This window comes from Condylura cristata, unplaced genomic scaffold, assembly GCF_000260355.1.
Source record: "Condylura cristata isolate star-nosed mole 26May11 unplaced genomic scaffold, ConCri1.0 scaffold00007, whole genome shotgun sequence".
NCBI lineage: Eukaryota > Metazoa > Chordata > Mammalia > Eulipotyphla > Talpidae > Condylura > Condylura cristata.
Window position 1 is genome coordinate 64,820,902 of NW_004567108.1, and position 23,088 is coordinate 64,843,989.

General features: G+C 38.3%; 1 protein-coding gene across 2 annotated transcripts in view; it reads left to right on the forward strand.

Moving 5' to 3' along the window:
* The window catches only part of DCP2 (decapping mRNA 2), a 70,178-nt gene that overhangs the window by 8,808 nt on the left and 38,282 nt on the right, over nt 1-23,088 (forward strand). For both annotated transcript variants that reach the window (XM_004678374.2, XM_012721949.1), the window contains exons 2-3: nt 17,264-17,415; nt 22,825-22,952. In XM_004678374.2, the coding sequence (XP_004678431.1) occupies nt 17,264-17,415; nt 22,825-22,952 (280 nt within the window). The remainder of the gene's footprint in view (nt 1-17,263; nt 17,416-22,824; nt 22,953-23,088) is intronic.

The following is a 23,088-nucleotide window of genomic DNA, read 5'->3' on the forward strand; positions in this document are numbered from 1 at the left end:
GTCAGGTGGTAGAGGGGCTAATTTTTTTTTTTAAAGATTTATTTATTTGTGCATACAGAACTGGGGTACAGGCCAGAGACGCAGGGGTGGCGAAAGACTTCACCAGAGACAGAGTGGGGAGCAGAACAGGCATATCAATGAAGTACACTGCTGAGGGGAGCAGCCGGCTTGTCAGGAGAGGTCTGCTGCGCCATATGGTCACCTCCAGGGCAGGTGGGAATCGAACTCATGCGGAAGTGGTTTCAGCTTCTTAGTGCAGTGCTTTAACCCGCTGTGCCACCAGGGAGGGCCTAGAGGGGCTAATTTATTGATAAGGTTTCTTTATATGAGTGTATAGGACACTTGCTTTTATGTTGGGGGGATCTTGTATGAGAGTTTTGCTTATGAGTGCCAAGACCCAAACCTATCAGCTAAAGTTAGAGAAGAGCCTTGAATGTTATTCACCTTGCTCCCATGCTTGTGGAAGAAACTCTAAGGAATATTTTAGACTTTCTGTTATATCAAGCAGACCTTGCTGGTTTTTTTCCTTAATTGAGGTAACATTGGTTTATAACACTGTATATCACTTAGGGGATAGGTTCACACCTTTTCAGATCTATGTTACCAAACTACACCAACTACCAGAACACCCATAATCCTTCACCAGAGAAGGTTGGACCTCCTTCCCCCCTATAGTAGCCTCAATTCTACAGTCATATTTCTAGAATTTATTTTGGCTTAGTTTTGTCAGTCCCTTTGTTTTGTGCTATAGTCCCTACCCATATAAGTCAAACGATCCAATATTTAATACCCTCCAGTTCTATTCATCCAAATAGCAAGGTCTTATATAAACGGTTTTCGATTAATTTTTGTGTAAGATGTGATAAGGGTCTATTTTCTTTATTTTTTTTTTGGTGGCATGTTTTGGTCCAGTTTTCCCAGTACTACTTACTGAGAATTTGCATTCTTCATTGTAGACTTTAGGCTCTCTTGTAGGTTAACTGTCCTTATGAGTGCAGGCTTTTTTCTGGCCTCTCATTTTAATCCGGTCTGTATTTATTTTTATTCAGATATTATTCTGTTTTGATACTGTAACCTTGTATGATATTTTAGTCTACAAGTGTGATGCCCCCATTTGTCTTTTGTCAATGCTGCTTTGACTATTTTGGGGCCTTTTGTGGCATTATATCCATTTCATAATGTTTGCTCATATCCTGTGCATTGGAACTTTGAATAGATATTGCATTGACTATATATATTGCTTTGTGTAAGATGGACTTTTTTTTTTAAAGATTTATTTATTTGTGCATACAGAACTGGGGTACAGGCCAGAGGCTCAGGGGTGGCGAGAGGCTTCACCAGAGACAGAGTGGGGAACAGAACAGGCAAATCAATGAAGTACACTGCTGAGGGGAGCAGCGGGCGGGTCAGGAGAGATATGCCACGCCATGTGGTCACCTCAGGGGCAGGCGGGAATCGAACTCATGCGGAAGCGGCTTCAGATTCTCAGTGCTGTGCTTCAACCGGCTGCGCCACCAGGGAGGGTCAAGATGGACTTTTTTAAAAAGGTTTACTTATGCACACAGGACTGGGGTACAGGCGAGAGGTGCAGGGGCAGTGAGAGGGGATTCACCAGAGACAGAGTGGGGAGCAGAACGGGCAGTTCCACGAAGTACATTGCTGAGGGAAGCAGGAGAGGTCTGTTACGCCATGTGGGTCCCTTCCCTGTCTGTGGATTGAACTTGAGCTGAAGCTGCTGCAACTAGCATTGCAGTGCTGTGCTTTAACTCCTTGTACCACCCTGGAGGGCCACATTTCCTCTTTAAATCCTGATCCTTATTCTAATTCTCTGGATTACCTTGGGCCTTTTCTGGTTTGGGCTAGATATGAGATTAGATATCTCTTTGTCCTAGACAATTTCTTCCACATTTTAGGTTGTGGTTGGGATCCTACAGAAATTTATGGAAATGGGAATTTCTAGTTAAAGAGAATAGATTGAGGCCCTCCCTCTCTGGTGGTGCAGTGTATTCTGAAGTTATCCATAGCCAATGCAGCATGAGTTTGACTAGCCACGGAGGTGATCCACATGGCAAGGCAGTCCTTTCCTGACTTGTCCACTGTTCCCCTTAGCAGTGTACTTCGACAGTCGGCCTGTTCAGCTCCCTACTCTGAATCCTCCCACTCCCCACACCTCTGTCCTGTGCCCAGTTCTTGTATGCATAAATAAATAAATCTTTTAAAAATATAAATAAAAAAGAATAGATTGATATCTACCCAATAACAGTAAAGGGTTTTTATTACATTAAAAAATTTTTGATGTGTAAAATCACAAGGAAAGGAAGCTGTAATGAGGAAATGAGCAGTAAAATTTGGAAGAGTATGGGAGAGTAGAATGTAACTCAGTGGACATAGTAGACCTGAAGCAAAGACTGCTGTACCAAGTGTCAAATCAATACACATGGAGAAGAAAACTTAAAGAACTGATTGTGGTAGATTTTTAGATAAAAGAAAAAATTGGAGAAACTGTAAAAGTATAGTTTAAGCAATTGAAAATTTGGACATTTGAGAATAGAAACAAAGCCTTCAACAGCTGGCCTGCAAATAAAAGTTAGAACATTTCTCAGAAAATAGAGGGGTAAAAATCGGAGGTAGGAAATAGAACTAATGTACTGTGGATCAGTCCATGAGTACCTTCAAAACTGAAGGAAGTGAATTTCTTTTTTTTTATAGTGCTTTCTTTCAATGGTTATATATACAAAATAAATTGCTAATTTTTATTTAATAAGTCATACTGTGTTTTAAGTGCAGCATCATAAAAAACCCTGAGATTTAAATTTTCTCTCATAAAAGCTGTTTAAAAATTATTCTGTATCATGTAACTATATGAGAATGCTGAAATAATGCTAAAATAACACAGACAATTTATCAGTCAATTCAAGAACACCATGGACAAAATGAAAATTTAAGGAGATAACTCATTTCTCTATTACTGAATTAATATTGTGAAAATATTTACATTTTGTAAACAGTTTTTAGATACACCATATCACACATATTTCAGCTGTTTTTTAAATTTTTTTTTAAGATTTATTTATTTATTCATACAGAACTGGGGTACAGGCCAGAGATATGGAGGGTGAGAGGATTCACCAGAGACAGAACGGGAAGCAGAACAGGCAGATCGACGAAGTACACTGCTGAGGGGAGCAGGGGCTGGGTCAGGAGAGGTCTGCCACACCATGTGGTCACCTCCGGGGCAAGCGGGGATGGAACTCATGCTGAAGTGGCTTTAGCTTCTTAGTGCTGCGCTTTAACCCGCTGCACCATCAGGGAGGGCCTGTTTTTAAAATTTTAACATAATAGTTTATTTTTACACCATTTCGTGCCTTTTTCCATCTTAGCCGTAATCACTGTGGGCTTCCTATCACCAAATCACCCGGGTGCCATCACCATAGTCCAGTGCACTGCCCATCCCACCCCTGTTTTTTTTAATCTCAGTCCCCACTCCAACCCCCGTAAAATGGTTTATAGTTGTTCATCCCCCCGCCCCCCCTTTATGCTCCTGCTATGACTGAAACCATCTGATATCTTTCTTTTTCTTTCTGGTTTATTTCACTAAGCATGATCCCTTCCAGCTCCATCGATGTTGCTGCAAAAAGCATGTATTGGAAGCAAATTTTTTTTTTAAAGATTTATTTATTTATTCGTACAGAACTGGGGTACAGGCCAGAGATGTGGAGGGTGAGAGGATTCACCAGAGACAGAGTGGGCTGCAGAACAGGCAGATCGATGAAGTACACTGCTGAGGGGAGCAGGGGCTGGGTCAGGAGAGGTCTGCCACACCATGTGGTCACCTCCGGGGCAGACTGGGGATCGAACTCATGCGGAAGTGTTTTAAGCTTCTTTGTGCTGTGCTTTAACCCGCTACGCCACCAGGGAGGGTGCCCTGAAGTGAATTTCTAAATAGGCAATCCATTGAATGGCCGTGGCAGTTGATATAAAATAGACACTGGAAAATTTCAGAACACTGGAGTGAAAGAATAAAGTAGAAGATTTCAGAGTGAAATAATAGGTCTTACAAAAGATTTACATTCTTAATGGAATCAGTTCTAGTTTTCAAACTAGAGTTTTTATTCTCAGTATAGCCCATCTTTATATATCTATCTATATAATTCTTTTTACATCGTTGTTTTTGTAGTGTATGCTCTCTCTCAGGTGTAGTCCTCATAAAATTCCCAATACCAGGTCACCCATAAACAGTCACCTTAGTCTCTTGTGCTCTTTCCCCCTCATTCTAACCTCTCTCCTCCTTCTCTCCTGCTGAATATTTTTTGATTTTGATCCTGCTAGTTTCTGTTTTTGTTCTGTATTTTTGTTTTCTGATCTTATTTGGTTCCCCTATACTCCTCCTATAAGTGAAAGCTTCCAATATTTTTCTTTTCCCTTCTATTGCATGGGTGAATTGGTGTTGGAAACTCTATGGGGACTATACCTGATGGAAAACACTCAAATTATGTGTGTGTGTGTGTGTGTGTGTGTGTATGTATGTATGTATGTATAGCTCCTTTGTCAAAGATTAGTTGTTCCTGTATTTGTAGGTTTATTTCTGGGCTTTCTATTTGGTTCCATTGATCTGTGTGTCTTTTGTTTCAGTACCACACTTTTATTAATTATTATGGCTTTGTAGTATAGTTTGAAGTCTGGGCATATGATACTGCCATTCGTCATTGTTTTTCTCAAGAGGGCTTTGGCTATTTGAGGATTTCTTTTGTTCCACATGCATTTTATCAATATTTGGTTTATTTATTTGAAGAAGGTTATTGAGGTTTTTATTGGAATAGAGTTGTATCTGTAAGTTGATTTTGGTAGGATGGCCATTTTAATATTGTTAATTCTTCCAATTCATAAACTGGGGATTTCTCTCCATTTGTGTCTTCTTCTATTTCTTTTAAGTGTTTTATAATTTTCTTTGTCTAGGTCCTTCACCTTTTTTGTTAGGTTTATTCCCAAGTACTTTATTTTTTTTTTGGTTTCTATTATAAAAGGATGGTTTTCTTGATTTCTTCTTCAGATTGATTGTTTATAGGAAGGGTACTGATTTTTGATTTCTTGATTTTGTATCCTACTTTACTAAAGCTACTTTACTAAACCGGTTGCTTTGCTTATTTTGATTAGTTTTTCTGTGGATTTTTAACGGTTTTCTATGTATATTATCATATTAGCTGCAAATAGTGATAGTTTTAGTACTACTTTACCTATTTGGATTCCTTGTATGTCTTTCTTTTGTCTTAATGCTCTGGTTAGTACAACCAGTGTTATGCTGAAGAGCAGTGGCAAGAGTGGATATCCTTGTCTTGATCCTGATCTCAAAGGAAAGGCCTTCAGCTTTTCACCATTGTGAATGATATTGGCTGTGGGTTTGTCATATGTCTTATCTGTCAAGGCAAGTTCCTTCTAGCAGGAGAATTTCAAGGCTTTCATCATAAATGGATGTAGGACTTGGTCAAATGCTTTTTTCAGCATCTATTGAGGTGGTCATGATTTTTATTTTTCTTTTTCTTGATGTATTGACCATCCTTGTGCCCCTAGGATAAATCCCACTCGATGGTGGGGGGATCTCTTTGATGCTTTGTTGGATTCTTTTGGGAAGAATTTTTGCATCAGTGTTCATTAGGGAGATTGGTCTGTAGTTTTCTTTTTCTTTTTTTTGCATTGTCTTTGACTTTGGTATTAATGTAACGTTGACTTCTAGAATGTACTTGTAGTATTGCTTTATCAATTTTTGGGAAGTGTTTGTGTAGGATAGGCACTAATTCATTTCTGAACTTTTGGTAGAATTCATTCATGAAGTATCTGGTCCTGGGCTTTTGTTTTTGGGGAGTGTTTTGATTACTGTTTCACCTTTCCTGCTTGTAGTTGGTCTGTTGAGGTGTTCTCTTTCTTCTTTAGGTAACTTTGGATGATATATGTTTTCTCCTGTTTTTTTTTTTTTTTTCTTTGTGAGCCTGACTAAACTTTGTGTGTACTATTTATATTTTTGAAGGGCCACTTTCGGTTTCGTTGATCTGTGGGATTAATTTTTTTCCTATTTATATCTGCTTTGATTTTTATTACTTACTTCTACTGGTTTTAGTTTTTTTTTTCTTTAAGTTCTTTGAGATGTGAGGTTAGGTTGTTTTTTTTGAGTTCTTATTTCTTGATGTGAGCCTGTATTGTTATATGTTTTCCTCTTATTACTGCTTTTGCATTCTGGAAAGAGGTGTCCTCATGTTCAGGGTTCAACTCAAAGGATTCTTCTTTGATCTCCTCTTTAATCCAATGGTCTTCCAATAGTGTAGATTTCAGTTACCATGGAAAAGGGGGTCTTTGCTTTCTTTTCATAATTTGTTTCTAGTTTGAAGTCTTTATGATCAGAGAAGATAGTTGGGTAATTTTTATTTTAATTTATCTGTTACTCTTCCCTTTCCTGCTTCTGTTGGGTCACCCAACTTTGTCCAAAAGGTCTTGGTCCTGCTATGACCTAGTTGCAATTTCTCTCTTATTGGTTGTTTCATGAGAGAATTTAATCCTTTGCTGCCATGTAGGTGACGGCTATTTGTCTGTTTCCTGTTTTAATCTGATAGGGCTGGCCAAATTGGAATACCAAGTTAAGTAAAGATAGCATCCTTACCTTGTTCCTGATCTTAAGGGGAAACTTTCAGCTTTTCATCATTAAGTATTGTATTGGGGGTCCTCCCTGGTGGCACAGCGGGTTGAGGCACAGCACTAGGAAGCTAGCCGCAGCCACTTCAGCATTAGTTCAATCACTGACCATGGAAGTGACCCACATGATGCGGCAGACCTCTCCTGTCTCACCTGTTGCTCTCTTCAGCAGTGTACTTTGTTGATCTGTCTGTTCTGCTCCCCAATCTGCCTATGGTGAATCCTCTCACTGCCCCTGTACCTCTGGCCTGTAACCCATTTCTGTATGCATAAATAAATCTTTAAAAAAACAGTACTGACTGTTGGCTTGTGATATGTGGACTTTATATTGATTGTATATGTTGGCTTTATATTGAGGTAGGTTCTTGGTTAGGGTTTTTATTAAATGGATGTTAGTCTTATAAAATGCTTTCTTTGCATCTATTATCATGATTTTTATTTTTACTTAATGTGTTGTGATGGAAGGATGCATATTGAACCACCTTGCATGTTGGGGATGAATCCCACTTGATCATGATGTGTAATCCCTACAATATATTGTTGATTTTGATATACGAAGTATTTCATTAAGATATTTGCATCTATGTTTAATCAGGGATAATGGTCTGTTTTTCTCTTGCTGTTATTTAGTTTCAGTATTGGGGTAATGATAGCATTGTAAAATGCATTAGAGGTCATTCTTCCTGCATTTTGAAAAACAACTTGAGCAAGATGGCATTAATTCTTTTAGATGAAATTCACTTGGAAAGTCCTATGACCCTGGATTTTTGTTTTGAAGAATTTTTTATTAATATTTTGATTTCTGTGTTTGGTCATTTTTTTTAGCTCATCTGTGTGCTTTTAGTCTTGGATGTTTTGATCTAGAAATTTGTCCATTTTTTCATGGTTACTGAATTCACTAGCATGTAGTTGTTTATGCGAGATTTCTTACCTTTCATCAGTGATTCTTATTAATGATAATCTTTGTTAGCCTAGAGATAATAGTCTGTTAACCTTGAAGAACCAACTAACTAACCATTGATTTTTTTTAATTCTATTTTTGATCGCTGTTTAATTTCTGCTTTTATTTTTATTATCTTCTAACTTGGTGTGGTTTGTTCAACTTTAAAGTTGCTTTTGGTATAGTGTTAATTTGGCCTTCTTGATGTGGGTCTGTCCCACATTATTGTCCTCCTTCTCATAGCTTGCTTTATCCCATAGTATCAGGTAGCTTGTATCAAAATATTCATTTGTCTCAAAATATTCATTTGATTTCTGCTTCAGTTTCCTGTGTTAGCCAGTAATTGTTATGCAACATGTTGTTTAGACTCCATATATTCATGGCTTTTCCTTACAGTTGATAGGGTCAGAGAGAACCAAGTATAATTTGATTCTTTGTAGTTTTATTGAAAAATCTACTTTGTCCCAACATATGAATATTTCCCGTGTGCACTTGGAAAAAAAATGTACAGTGGTTTTTGAGTGGAGTGTTATTCAGTGTCTGTTAAGCTGATTTGTTCTAGCTCTTCCTTTAAGGGTATTGACTTTGTATTTATTGTTTTTATTTTTCCATTGTTGGAAGTGGGCCATTCATGTCCTCAGTGTTAGTGTGTCTTTTTATAAATGTCTTCAGTTACTGTCTTTTTTTTTTAAAGATTATTTATTCATACAGGAACTAGGCCGGAGGCATCGAGGTGAGAGGATTCACCAGAGACAGAAAGAGGAACAGAACAGGCGAATTAACTGAAATACACTGCTGAGGGGAGAAGTGGGTGAGGCAGAAGTCTCCTATGCCATTTCCAGTTCCCTGGCTGAGGATCTAACTTGTGCTGCTGCAGTGACTTTGGATAGATTAATAGTGCTGTTCTTTAACCTCTTCACCACCAGGGAGGCCCAGCCCAGTTCAGTTACTGTCTTATGTATCTCAGTGCTCCATTATTCTGTGTGTTGTGTTGGTCTTTTTGTCTGTCTGTATCTGCATTTTAGTGGTTTGTGTCTGTCTCTGTGTGTTTTATTAGGTGTTTCATTATAATGCTCAGTACTCTCATTACTGCTTTTAACTGTGAATCTGTTGTATCAGATGTAACTGTTCTTAATGTATTTTGGTTGCCATTTGCTTTTATAAATGTTTCTCAGCCTATGCTTGTTTTGTAAGATTTTTTTTTTGTAAAAACTAGAAGGTTGGATTGTTTTGAATTCTGTTTAGCCAGTCTTTTGACTGGTGAATTTGGGCCTTTTACATTAGGGATGATTATTGAGACTTAAGTGCTCATTGCCTTTATTTTCTTTTTGGTTTCTCTTGACTATTTGAGGGCTTCATAATAGGTTAGGTTACATTTTCATTGTCTACTGTATTGTTACTTCTTTTTAAGATTCTTTTTAAAGATTTATTTATGTATGCATGGAAGAACTGTGGTGTAGGCTACAGATGCAGTGGGGAGGGGTGGGAGGGAGCTGAGAGGATTCACCAAAGTGGGGAGAAGAATAGAAAGATCTACTGAAATGCACAGCTAAGGGAAGCAGTAGGAGAGGCAAGAGGGTCTTCTATACCAGGTAAGCTGCCTAGATCAAACTCATGCTGCAGTGGCAGAGGATAGCTTCATAATGCTGAGACTTAACCCCTTGCACCTAGGAGTCCCATGTGTTGTTACTTCTATTTCTGTTTGCAGGTCTGTTGAAGTTAGTGTAACTATAATGGGCTTTTCATGTTGCCCATTGGACTTCATGGTGGGCCATGTTGTTACTGTCCTTTTCCTACATATTAAGTGATTTAGGTATCTGTTGCCTTTGTATTAGTCATTTGCTGTTTTGTAATCCCTTTAAGATTTCTTTCATGTGCTGCTTGGTATTCTTAAATCCTTTAAATTTCAGCTTTTCCTTGTCCCTGCCTTACTCTTCTGTCTTGAGTGTTAATTGTGCAGGGTAATGGTCTGGGTTGGCAGTCTTTTGCTTTAAGTACTATAAATATCTCCTTCCATTACCTTTGTTCTTGTAATGTTTCTACTGAAATGGCCGAATGGCGTGCCCTTATAAATTACTGTTTTTTCTTCTGAAGTGTTTTGTGTTTATCATTGGCTTTCAACAGCTTTATTTAATGTAAAGTTATTTTGTTGGGAACTTTTAAATTCTCGATTTCTTTTGTCCTCCTGAGACTTGCATAATACATTTTTCTAAGTTATATTAAAGTGCTTTTACATTATTTATATTGTACAGTTCATTTTTCCTCTTCTATTTATGTGTTATTGGACATTATAGTTTTGAGCTCATTGTCTGCTGTTGAGAACCTCAGTTTTGTTTTTTAATTTGGTTATAGTATTTCTTAGTTGTTACTTCCAGTATGAATACTTAAGTACTGCCTTATGCTTCATCTTTATTCAGTTGCTATCCCATAGCCTCTGTTTTTTGTGTTCGTTAAGTGTTGTTATTACTATTACTTTGAACTCATTTTCAGGGTACTCAATTTCAAGATATTCCTCTTCAGTACTTTTCCCTCCATCTCCATTTATGTTATTGAGGTTATGTTATTGAGGTATGTTATTGAGGTAAAATCATTTCGTTTTTGGACTTCTCAGGGTTTTTTTCCTCTAGCATAATTTTATGTTCTCTTTTTTCATTTTTTAGTTATTGTTGTAATATGTCTAGGTTTTTATACTGTTGCCTTTGTATCATCAGTTGAAGTAATCAGAATAGCTGACACTCTCAAAGGGTGGTAGGTATGAAAGTTGAGCAGGACAGGAGACATCATCTCCAGTGTCAGGAAATCATTTTCTACTTTGCTGTCTGGGGACAGCAGACTCAGCCCCCAGAGTTGTGTATTGAAGATCACAGTAATTTTCTTTTCTAGGCTGGCTCCTGGGTCTTACTGTCTTAGAGCTTTGTGTCTGTTTCCACCTGTAGGCTATTTTTTGAGCACTAGGTGCACTGTTTGGCATGGGTGGTACTTGATAAAGGGTCACAGATTGTGAATTGTTTGCTTTTCCAGCACAGAGTTTTATCTTGGAGTGTTATTAACACTAAGTTCTAGTTTATTAGGTGTTATGTTTTGATTTGAATCCTGGGTTGTGGGTGGTAGGTATTTCAATATTCCTGCCTCAGTTGTGAGTAGTAGTCTTATAACAGATGGCTGAAGCCAAAGATTGTTACAGGTGGTGCCCCTTGGAGGTGTTGTTGGTGAGGCTAGATAGCCCCAGGAAAAATGCTTAAAAATTAAAAGTGGCACATTTTGGGGTGTACACTCTGGTAAGAACTATAAGGGACTACAGAACTAGCCTCCAGATTTGGTGTTTAGGATTCAGCATTGGAGCATTTGCTGTTTGTGGTTCAGTGTTTGGAGATTTAGCTTTTTTGGATCTTCAGTGATTTCAAGGTTAGTGATTTTGACCCCCACTGCTCTGATATTCCAGAGGCTCCAAGGCTTTTGGGAGCTTCTGAAGGACCTGGAGAGGCCTCCAGCAGTCAACAGAGCAGAAAGGAAAAGATCTGAGGCTTTGCAAGAAGCTGGGTGACTAAAACTGTTCCCATTTTTGCTGCTGTCACAACCTGGCAGGGAAGGGGAAGACCAAGAGCAGGCGACCATTGAGCTGAGTGAGTGTAGCCAATTTGTTGGGTTGTTTGGTTGCTGCAGCTGCTATTTTGAGTGCTGTGTAGGGCATTTCAGCAACTCTGGTGAGCATCTCCTGTTGTGGCTTTTGTTGTCTTCATGAGTTGAAGTCTTGCCTATAGTCTGGCTGCTGCCTGCTCCAGGCCTTGGTGGGGAGGCACCATCTTGGGCCTGTTGTTGGGGAGAGAAGTGCTGCTTCAGTAGTGGGAAGATGCCATTTTAGCTGCTTTTGTGCAGGGCTTAAAAACACTAGATACTGATTTAGGTGAAGTAAAAGGCCATTTTTGGCCTCAGTAACCCTGTGTTCCCCTGGCTTGTTAAATAAATCCCATTATTGTTATTCTCTGAGCCTGAGTAGTCTTGCAATAGTGCACGTGGGTAAAAACCTCAGATGGTGACTGGTAAACCATTTGGGCAGTGTCCCTGGCCAGTTTAGTGGCCCCTGCTGCTCTGTATCAGCTTCTTTTATTAGGAGATACAGGTGATTTGACCTGTTTATCATTGCTGATTAGGCCCCAGCTGTTCCGTATTTTGAACCTGAGGGTCAGACCACTAATCCTTGCTTTGCACCCTGTCCATATAGCTTTCCAACAGTGTACCCTTTGCTTTGCCTGGGCCTCAGCTCTGCACACCACCATAGCAGTGGGGGTCTCAAGCGCCCCTGATAGTGGGTGGCATTTGCTCCTGCATCAGCAGTTGCAGGTTGTTTTGTCACCATAAACATGGTTCACTTCATTGTTTTATTACACCTTTCTACTGGAATATTTCTTCTAGTGTGTGTTGTGATCACTGTTTTTTCCTTTAGGGTTCTTTTACTTTTTTTCTACTGCAGTCTGGTTGTCAGTGGAGGTGGAGAGTCCATCTTTCTGGACTCCATCATGTTTTTGATTGGGTTGTATTTTTCTCATTTTCTGGTTGCATTAGGGTAGGGTCAATGAAGATTTACACCACGAGCCTCTGTGACTATCACTTGTGACCATAGGCCTGAGTGTGCAGACCTGATGGCGGACACCTGGAGTGTGGCATTGGCTTGCGGAAGTGTGCCTTCCTGAGCCCAGAGGCTGGGGCGGTGAGGACAGCATCACACAAGATGGTGTGTGGTGGAGAATGGCTACCTAAGGATGAGTGTCCACAGAGAGGCGAGACCACGACACGCTGCCAGAGAAAGCCCAAGTAGTACATATTTGCCGGGGCTGGGAGGCCTCTTTGCCCACTGGCTTCTCTATCTTGCCAACCTGTAGTCTTGCCTCACAGCCCCACAACAGGTGATGTAAAATGATCAAGAGCCTGAAAAAGCTACCGAGGGCGCCAGGACTCTATTTACCTGTCTGTCCAAATCGATAGAGAACCTGTCCTGTGCTTTGCTGGCACTACAGTTAGTATTTGGACATTAATCCCTTATCTTTTATATTCAAACACTTTTTTAAATACTGAAAGGCTGCTACTGTTTGCAGTGCTGTTTGGTCTGTGTACAGTGTACGTAACCCAATGATCATTCTGAGGCTTGTATATGGTTTTGTGTAGTTCTGCCCTGTGCACAAGTATGTGGTACACTGTTTGTGGTCTAAATCAAAATTATGTTATTTGGGACAGGACACCATTGCTCATTAACAATTCCATGGGTCTAAATTTCTGCCACTGGGTCCTCCCTGGTGGTACAATGGGTTAAGGCACAGCTCTGCAACTAGCCACGGCTGCTTCAGTGAGAGTTAGATCCTCAGCCCTGGAGGTGATCCACATGGCCTGTCAGACCTCTTCTGACCCACCCGCTGCTCCCCTCAGCAGTGTACTTCATTGATCTGCCTGTTCTGCTCCCCAGTGTGTTGCTGGTGAATTCTCTCACCGCCCCTGCACCTCTGGTCTGTACCCCAGTTCTGTATGCATAAATAAACAAATCTTTAAAAAAAAATTGCTGCTGTCCCCACCCCCTTGCTGCTCTAGCTCTTGGTTCCAGAGCACTGTTTGTGCAAGCAGCAGTAGGTAGTGGGAATTTTACTGCCCACCACCAGTGTCCCCTCCGGGGCTTGGGCTGCAAGTGATAGTGGGTACCAGTGGTTTCCAGGGTATGCAGCCCTTGGCAGAGCATGGGCCCCCATTGTGCCAGCTGCATTGCTGTCACTCCCTCCAGCTGCAGGCAGTAGAAAGGCCTATGGATTTGGTGCCTGAATTGTGAAATGGACAATGAGATAGGAGCTGTGAACTGATGGGTGAATGGTCCAATCATCCATAGGACTGAAATCGATTCAACCAGACTTGTGACAGTTGTGGGGAACCCTGAAAGAGGACATAAGGAAGGGCAGGAGCCAGTTTGAGACTCTTGAACACTCAGACTCTTGCTCCTAGTCTAAGAAGAGAGACTTATTCTCTTGCACACTCAGTCTGTGCTTGACAAGGACTCTGTTCCTGATCTCTGGAGAAAGAAGCAGCAGCATTGGAAGTCCACCTCGGAAGAAAGAAGAGAAGCTGAAAGCTTCATAGGGAAACCAAAGAGCCTCGCAAAGGCTGGGTTGGCTGCACCTGCCTCTGGCCTGACTCTTGATGTTACCTGAAAAGAGCACCAAAGACCCCAGACCTGGTGTCTCAAAGACTGTTGTTGGTGTGGGCCAACAACGCAAAGAGCTGTAATACTAGTCTGGTGCTGCTACCTCTTTTGCTGTCTGGTCTAGCATCTGGTGCTGTCCAGCCCAACCTTCAGACTGTTGCTGTGGGCTGTGGCACCATCTTAGTGTCCACCCGTGACCACCTCCAGCTGCTGTGATTCAATCCTGGCCTGCTGCTTGCTGGTTTGCTGTGAGCTCCAAGCCCTTGTTGACAGCACAGCACCATCTTTGATGAATGGCCTTTGTTTGGGACTTTTGGACACTGGACACTACCTGGGGTGAGAGCCAGCCACTTGTGGCCTTAGGAACTCTTAGTTCCCCCCATTTGTTAAATAAACCCCATTATTGTTCTCTGAACCTGAGTAGTCTGCAATTGTGTGTGCAGGTGAAGCAACCACAGGCAGTGAACTGTCCTTTACTGGACACTGTCCTTTGACCTGTGATGGCCATTTCCCCACAACCCCATCCCTCACCTCTCAGCACCCCCTGTAGCTATCTTCATGAACTGATGCTTATGTGCTTTTCCCCTGGTACTTTAATGATTCCTTGAACCTTCCCTCTTTGGTCCAATTGCCAGAATGCCACTGCCTCACACTTGTAGTTCTGCCTATTTCTGGCAGTTGTCAGATAAAAGGAAAACACAATGGAATTTGGTCCCATTCTCCTGAGACCATGCAGTTCTTGTGATTAAGATGTGAGTTCCCATTCCTCATAGCTCTGTGTGTCCACTTTACTCTTGCTGCTGCCTCTGCAGCCAGTATGGTATTGCTTAGGGCTGAGTCAACAGAGAAAGAAAACAAAAAGGTAGAATTTCCTCTTCTGATTCTGAGCATTAGATTACTGCTTTAGACTCTTTTCTTGATCTTTAAGACAGAGGTAGAGTGCTTATATTAGAGTTCTCTATTTCTGCTCATGTTATACCCTCAACCCAGCCAGGGGATAATATTGGAGATTGGAAAAATGGTAGATATATTTCAAATATTGAACATATTTCACAGTTTTGCTGCTGTTATTTACTTTTCACAGTCCTCAGATAACTTCCCCTTGCGTTTAGTCCAGGTTTCATAACTGTATCGTATGGAGAGATTGGGTGTGCTTTTTACCTCTTACCAACCTATACCATCACTTAAGAGATTAACTATAATTATCTGTATGCCAATATCAGTATATGTGAAACAATTTGCTAGTCTATGGGAATAAAAGTATGTGGAAATTATGTAAATTATTTCAGTAAATAGAGTTGGACAATAACAGTAAAATTTAGGTAGTTGCTGTAATAGAGAATTGAGAATATATGAGTCTGTTCAGGAGTCTCTTACCTGCATAAGAGAAGGGTTGTTCGGGCCCTCTCTGGTGGCGCAGTGGGTTAAAGGCACAGCACTAAGAAGCTTAAGCCACTTCCGCATGAGTTCGATCCCCACCTGTCCTGGAGGTAACCACATGGCGCGACAGACCTCTCCTGACCCACTGCTCCCCTCAGCAGTGTACTTCGTCAGTCTGCCTGTTCTGCTCCCCACTCTATTCCTGGTGAATCCTCTCACCCTCCGCATCTCTGGCCTGTACCCCCATTCTGTATGAATAAATAAATAAATCTTAAAAAAAAAAAAAGAAGTGTTGTTCAAAAATACACTATTACTTCACATTTTATAATTCTGTATTTCTCCCTGGCCATAGCATATTGTTAAAACAGTTAACTTTGGGCCCTCGCTGGTGGCACAGCGGGTTAAAGCACCGCACTGAGAATCTAAAAGCCACTTCCTCATGAGTTCATTCCCACCTGCCCTGGAGGTGACCACATGGCGTGGCAGACATCTCCTGACCCACCCGCTGCTCCCCTCAGCAGTGTGCTTCGTCGATCTGCCTGTTCTGCTCCCCACTCTGTCTCTGGTGAATCCTCTCACCCTCCACATCTCTGGCCTGTGCCCCAGTTCTATATGAATAAATAAATAAATCTTTAAAAAAAAAAACAAAAACAGTTAACTTTGATAATGTTTCATAAAATGGGTGACTAAAACCAACAGATATTTATTCTCAACATTTGGAGGCTACAAGTCTGAAATGAATGTGTCAGCACAGTGGTGAAGATTCTAAATCTTGTAGGGAAGAATTCTTTCTCACCTCTTGGTTCTGGTAGCCCAGGTTTTTTATTTTTTATTATTTATTTATTTTTTTATTCATTACTCCAATTTTCCACTTTTCACATGGCATTCTTTCAAGTCTTCATACCATCTTTGTAGGAGTGTCTGTGGTTGTGTCCAGTTTTCCCATTTGGAAGGAAACCAGCAATACTTGGTAAAGAGTTACCCTTAAAGACATCATTTTAAGTTGATAACCTCACAGTATGAAATCTCCCAATGAGGTCACATACTGAAAGATAGTAGGATTAAAACTTTAACATTTCTTTTAGAGGGCACAATTCAATCAACCAGCACCTACAGAGTTAGTAGGTGCACAGCTGATACCTGGAAAGTCATTGACATTACATTATAAACCAAGGGAACAACAGGTACTAAGTAATGAAGACAGATTATTGGATTAATAGAATACAACATTGGCGGGAGCTTAATCCAGGACAGGTGTGATAGCTGAGAGGTAAGTCAGGAAGGACTGGAATAGAACCTTAGAGATAATAGAATAATTTTAAGCTTTAAAAAGCAGTGGATGTTTGTAGTGCAACTTATCTCTAAAGCTCGGGAGAAAATGGGATTGTCAAATATGAAGTTCCTTGGAAGAAACAATGACTGCTAAAATCACATTCACTTAAACTTATAAATTGTTGGTACACAAAGATACAAGTCATTATCATATTCACATACATACATACGTACATATACATACACACACATATAAAACTTAGGCTTATGCTCTATCTGTAAAAAATGCGTTCCCTTTGCAGTGCATTTCAGAAAGACAATTTAGGATTTTAAAATTAAATTATATTTGAAAGTTAGTTTGAACTGACTGCAGATTCTCCAGATGGAACTCTGGGAAGTCTATAATGAGCAACAGAGTATAGATTGCTTTAATATTGCTTTGTAATAAATATGAAGATAAACAGGTGTTTTTTTTCTCTTGGATTGTGTTAATATATGGGCATATGTTATTAGAAAATGGTACCGGACATGGTAGGAAATCCTGGTAAAGGTTATTTTCCTGTTCACTTAACTGTAAATGAGCTATTCGTACTTGTGACCATAGGGCAAATGATCTTTATAAAAATTCTTAATGAGTGAGATACATAAGATACCATTTTTTCCTTCAGATTCAACCTCTCTAGTAATTTTACCCAACTTTGCTTCTTTTATCAGCAACATTCTTGTTCCTTTTTCTGTGTTAAAATAGATGGAAATGAATTGTATGGTTTGTAAATGTAATTTCTTATATGCTTTTTTGTTTTTGACAGCCGGTTTATTTTGCATATTCCCAGCGAAGAAAGAGACAATGCTATTCGAGTGTGTTTTCAGATTGAACTTGCCCATTGGTTTTACTTGGATTTCTACATGCAGAACACACCAGGATTACCTCAGTGTGGGATAAGAGACTTTGCTAAAGCGGATATCCTTTTTGTAAATGTAACAGCTGTTGCTCATTTTTGTTAATATTTTAGCACAAATTTTCTCTTGTCTTTGAGATTTATAACCTATTAGATAAAACATTCATGATTTCTAAAATTGTCAAATAGTAGAATTTAACTGTGTTCTTTTACATAGAGGATCCTTTGAAGTTTACACTGACAATTAGAATTAAATGAGTTTTTTTTCATTTATAGCTAGACAGCCTATTTATAGAATTGATTTTTCTTTTTTCCTAATGCTTTTATTTAACCACATCTTTAATTAGATGGAATAAAAGTTTTTAGCTATTTGAATACTTAGTATGTTCAGAGTTGTATTTTTGATTTTGGCAAATACAAAGACTTCTTTATCTTCAACGAAGATTTTTTGTTTTTCCTTATTTGCAAATATGATAGAAACTTGTCATAATTTATTGGTTATAGGAGAGTCATATTAATATTTTTAAAGAAATTGTGTCATAAAGCAAAAAATAAAAATGCCACCAATGTTCCTGATAAGAAGTGCTTTTAGAATTTGGAAAAACAATGGAAATACTTTAGGTGCAAAGTTATATATATATATATATTTTTTTTTTTGCGCCAAATTGACCTCCATACACTTGTGTTAATTTAGTGCAAAGTTATATTTTTAAGGGAATGTAGGATTTTCTCAGTTGACAGAAGTGGGAAATGATATCTACAGGGTAATGAAAAGGGACTGAGCAAGATTTGAGAGCTGGAAAATTTAAAGATTACCTCATAAAGTGAATTAATTTGATCCAGGGGTTCTTCTGGAGACATAATGAATAGAAAATATAAAGGGTGGATTTGTGTCAAAGATATTTTCTCTAAGTAGCCTTTAATTATAAGTCACGTGCTGAATTGTAATTATATTCACAAGTTAAGGATACTGTACTAGAGTTGGAGTAGGACTAGGTGAGGACTTAGAACAAATAGAACACTTCTAGATAACTATTAGCCATAGAAAGGTTTTGAGCAGGAGTAGAGATTATTGAGATCATTTGAAAATGAAGATTTTATTTGGCAGGATAGGTTGAATCATAGGGTGGACTGTAACATTACTTGAGATAGGGACCATTGAGATCCTGACTGTAAAAAAAGGACTGAGGAGATACTTTTCATTGGAAGAAATGATCAAGCTATTTGATTATTGATCATCTCACATTCTGTGTGAAGAAATAAATGAGAAATCAAGGAGACTAGGGGTGTATTTAACATTCTTTTGTTAAAGACTTGGGGTATAGGTTCTGTAGAGAAAGACTTAGCTTTTAAGAGGTTATAATGTAATTAGAGAAACATGATCAAAAATGCTAAATCCTCTTAATTCTGTGATTTTTGGTCCATTTTGCATGTTTTGGGGTTCCACCAAAACAATTTTATACATACTTTGAGGTACTGGATAAAAATTTGTGTGTAGCATGAGTTTTAATCTTTCCTTGCAATTGAAAAAATTGAGAACCTATTTGAATTATGCTTTTAAATTCAGTTACATGAAGAAAAATCCTTTATGCTAATGTGGTATTCATTAAGTAATGGATCACTTATTCTGTGTTAGGCACTCTGTAGTGAACTAGGAGAATGCAGTTTCTATCTTCAAAAAGATTTGAGAGACATAAAAGTATTGATTGGAGTGTAGTTAGGTAAACTATGATGCATTAGTTATGGTACATTAGTATAGGGATAGAAGACAGGGATACTCAGCTCAGGTTTGAAGCTAGATAAAAGTTTTCTTTGGAGGAAGTCTGTAAGAAACATCTAGTGAAGGAGTAGTTAAATATGAGTAAGAGCAGTCAGATATGACTTTTTTTTGTGTAAGTGGAGTGAAAGAAGAGCTAATTCTGGAGAGACAGTCAGTGCTAAAGTATAGAAGTGTCTTATGCCAGTTTTTTTTTGACTTTATACATAAGAGTAATAGACCAGTATAAGAGATTGAAAAGAAGATGTTTTTTTTCATTGGGGGAAAACTTACACATCAAGAAAAGTTGAAACAGTACTACATATGCCATCACACCTTTCTTACATATTTATCTATTTTTAACATTTTCTGCCTTTGCTTTTATTTCAATGTAGGGGTTGAAAGGCAACTTTTGAAAGTGGGATTGGGAGCCTAGTTAATAGCATTTTCATAATTTATGAGAAAAATAAATTGGGAACCTGGGATAAACATGAAAAAGGTTAAATTTGAATGTTTGGAAGGTAAAATTGGTGTAAAGCTGGATGTTTGGGGTGGATATAGGGCAGAGAATCAGTGCTAGCACTGGTTTTGAGCGTTGGGTGTGTGGTAGTGCTATTCATTGGTAGAAAAGAATTATGGGGGGAGTGAAGTTATGGACAAGATGGTTTGTGGTACCTAATGACATATTGAAGTGGAGATTTTGCTGGTGTAGTATAAAAGTTAATAGCTTGAGTTCTGAAGCCAGATTCTTTGAGATAGCTTCCCATTTTTGCTATTTACTAGCCATGCAGTATTGGGGAGATTGTGGGACTTTTTGTAACTGTTTTTCTCCTTTGTAAATTGTACATGGTCTTGTGAGTTATGTTCAGTAAATGCTCAGCCATTTTACTAGCGAATGGATATCCTGAATTTGCTCCTGGGTTGAAACTTTACTAGAGAAGTATACAGAGAATAACAGATAGCATTGTTGAGAGCTTGACTAAAGCAATGACCCATATTGTTTAGGGAAGAAAAAAAAGTAGGAAGGTGCTAATATGGAGGAAGGAGAACAGTCAAAGATAAATATATGATAATTATGTAATAATGCTGTGAATAACTGAGAGAATGCCATAGAAAGTTATGGTCAAGGTATTTTATTTTAATCAAATTTTTCAGAATAGTTCCAGTGATAGTGATGGCAAGGTCTAAAACATTGCTCTGGGAATTAGTCTCAGAAATAGAAATGGATGTGAAAGATAAGAAATATGAGGAATTGAATCTAGAACTTAAGGACATCTGAGTTGTCCATGAGGAAATTGATGTTATCTAAGGTAATAGTAGGATTTTGGGTGAAGATTACACTCTAAATGATTGTAGGATTGCTTTAAAATCCTACAGCAGATTTTTCATGTTTCTGCAAAAATGTTGCTGAAAGGAGTATTTAAAATGACTTAGGTGCAAAACAATGTGTAAATATAAACTACAGGTAGACATGTGTTTAACATTCTTATATTCTATATCTACTCTGTCTGACATTCTTTTTTATTAGAACTGCTATATGAGACACAGTAACCCAAATTCAGCACTCAGTACAAGTTGGGGGTTGAGATTGAAAGTATCAAGTGGGAATTATAGTAAAAGTTAGAAATGACAGCTAACAGTTAACTCTAAAGTTAATAGGGCTTTTGCAATTCAGTGTATTTTCATTGAATGATACTTCTATAACTTTTAGTCCCATTAATTCCTTTTATGACTGTTAAGTTTAATGAAGGATTAAAGAGCTGTTGGTAGTTAAATCAATGTCATTTGGTTTTCATTTTAATTGTCATGAACTTTAGCAAGTACAGGTTCTTTTCAGTGTTAATTACAAGCTTATCTTGAGCTGTAGTTAGTTTATTAGTTTTGTGGTAGTATTGGGGTAGAGAACTGGCTAAGTGAAAACTTAAATATTTGAAAAGTTGTCAGTTGAGTAATCTTATTTTTTTTAAAAGAAGTTCTTTAATAAATAGAAATAAAATAGGAGGTAATACTAGAGTCAGTGATGTAGTTGGTATTATAAGGAACATTGTAGGTAGAAAGAAGAAAACTGGATAAGTATTTTACTTTCTAAGCTATTGAAATTTATCCCTGTTTCTGGGTTTTTATTTTTCCCTGGTTAAATTTTTAGTGGAAAAATAGCCATTTACCTAAAATTTATACTTAGATTTGAAAAAAAAAAAACAACAAAAAACCTGTGATGACCTTAAAAGGTAGCTAGGCATGTAAAGCTGGGCTTTTATTGGGAATACCATTCAGAATCTGTGTCGAAATCTATAGTTGATGTAGCCAAGCTTGATTTATTTTTTCATTCCCCTTTCCTCCTTAAGATTAACCTAGTGCCTCTGCAATGATGAAATAGTTAACTTCTGGACTCTTAATGACCTTTTGGTTCTTACTGTAACTATAAAATGAAGACAAAGTTTGAAATAAAAAACTAGTTCTCATAAAACTTGGTTTCATATAATGAACTTAATAGGATGTTTTTATATAAACCAAACCACACAGATCACCCATGTGATCGTAATGCTGACTTTTTCATGTTTTGATGTGTTTTTACTACCCATTTTTCTGAAACATTTCTTTACTCCATCTGTTACGAACCCTCTTTTCTATCTTGCAATATCATTTGATCCCAGTACATCACTTGAATATTAGGTTTCCTCTGTTCTTAATGGTACACAGCAATTAAAGTAGTACTACTACCAGTCTGGTCTTTGTATGTAATATAGATGATCATACAAATACAAAAACATCACAATGTCCCAATGCTTTTTGTAATTCACAGTGTTTGAATGATGAAGCACTTGATAGCATGGAGTATCTGAAGCCTGAACTTGCACTTTATAGGAGATTTTGTGTTTTTTTTTTTTTTTTTAAAGATTTATTTATTTATTTGTACAGAACTGGGGTACAGGCCAGAGATGTGGAGGGTGAGAGGATTCACCAGAGACAGAGCGGGAAGCAGAACAGGCAAATCCACGAAGTACACTGCTGAGGGGAGCAGCGGGCAGGCCAGGAGAGGTCTGCCACGCCATGTGGTCATCTCCGGGGCAGGCAGGAATCGAACTCATGCGGAAGCGGCTTTCGACTCTCAGTGCTGTGCTTTAACCCGCTGCGCCACCAGGGAGGGCCAGATTTTGTGTTTTTTAAACTTACTCCTTAAATTATTTTACTCTGCCCAGTTTGGCAGGAGGGCATCAACTTTTAAAACAGTTTTAAATAGGCTGTACTTATTTTTATAGCCAGATTTACCTTGCTCTATAATACTTAATAAATTTTTTTTTTTGAGTATAGAAGACATGTTCATGGTAAAGAAATTCAGAAGTGTAAAGTACTATAATTTATCCCTAGTTCTGCTTTCCAGATTTGAGCGTGTTCACTGGTTTCTACCTTTTACCCATGAATGTGAACTATAATTCTGTTTCTTACTATCAGTTTCTTTATCTGTTGAGCACTGATGTGATTGCATGGTTCTGAAATATATGTGCTAATTTTAGTGTCCATGAGATGAAAAGCCAAAGTTAGCTTTATTTGTTACAAGAGAAAACATGTGAATAATCAAAAACAAGGAAAATAAACTTGAATTGAGGTACAGATTTAATTTCATTTAAAGCGCACAGTTTATTTAAATATGTCTCTTTATGTAAGTGCTCATACTTATTAAGGGAAAAAACAGCTTCCTTAACACTATGTATACTCTTTAGTCATTGTCCATTTTTGCTGCCTCAAGGTGAAGATGTGGAAAAAGTTTTGGATGAATGGAAGGAATATAAAATGGGAGTACCAACATATGGTGCAATTATTCTTGATGAGACACTTGAAAATGTGAGTGTAATAAAGTAAAAAGATTTCTAGTGAAATGGTGATAGCTGTTAATTTTTACCCTTCTACTAAAATACTTGGAGTAACAATAAAATGTTATTTCTGTAATGTTCAGAAATGAGGTTTTAAAGTATACTTA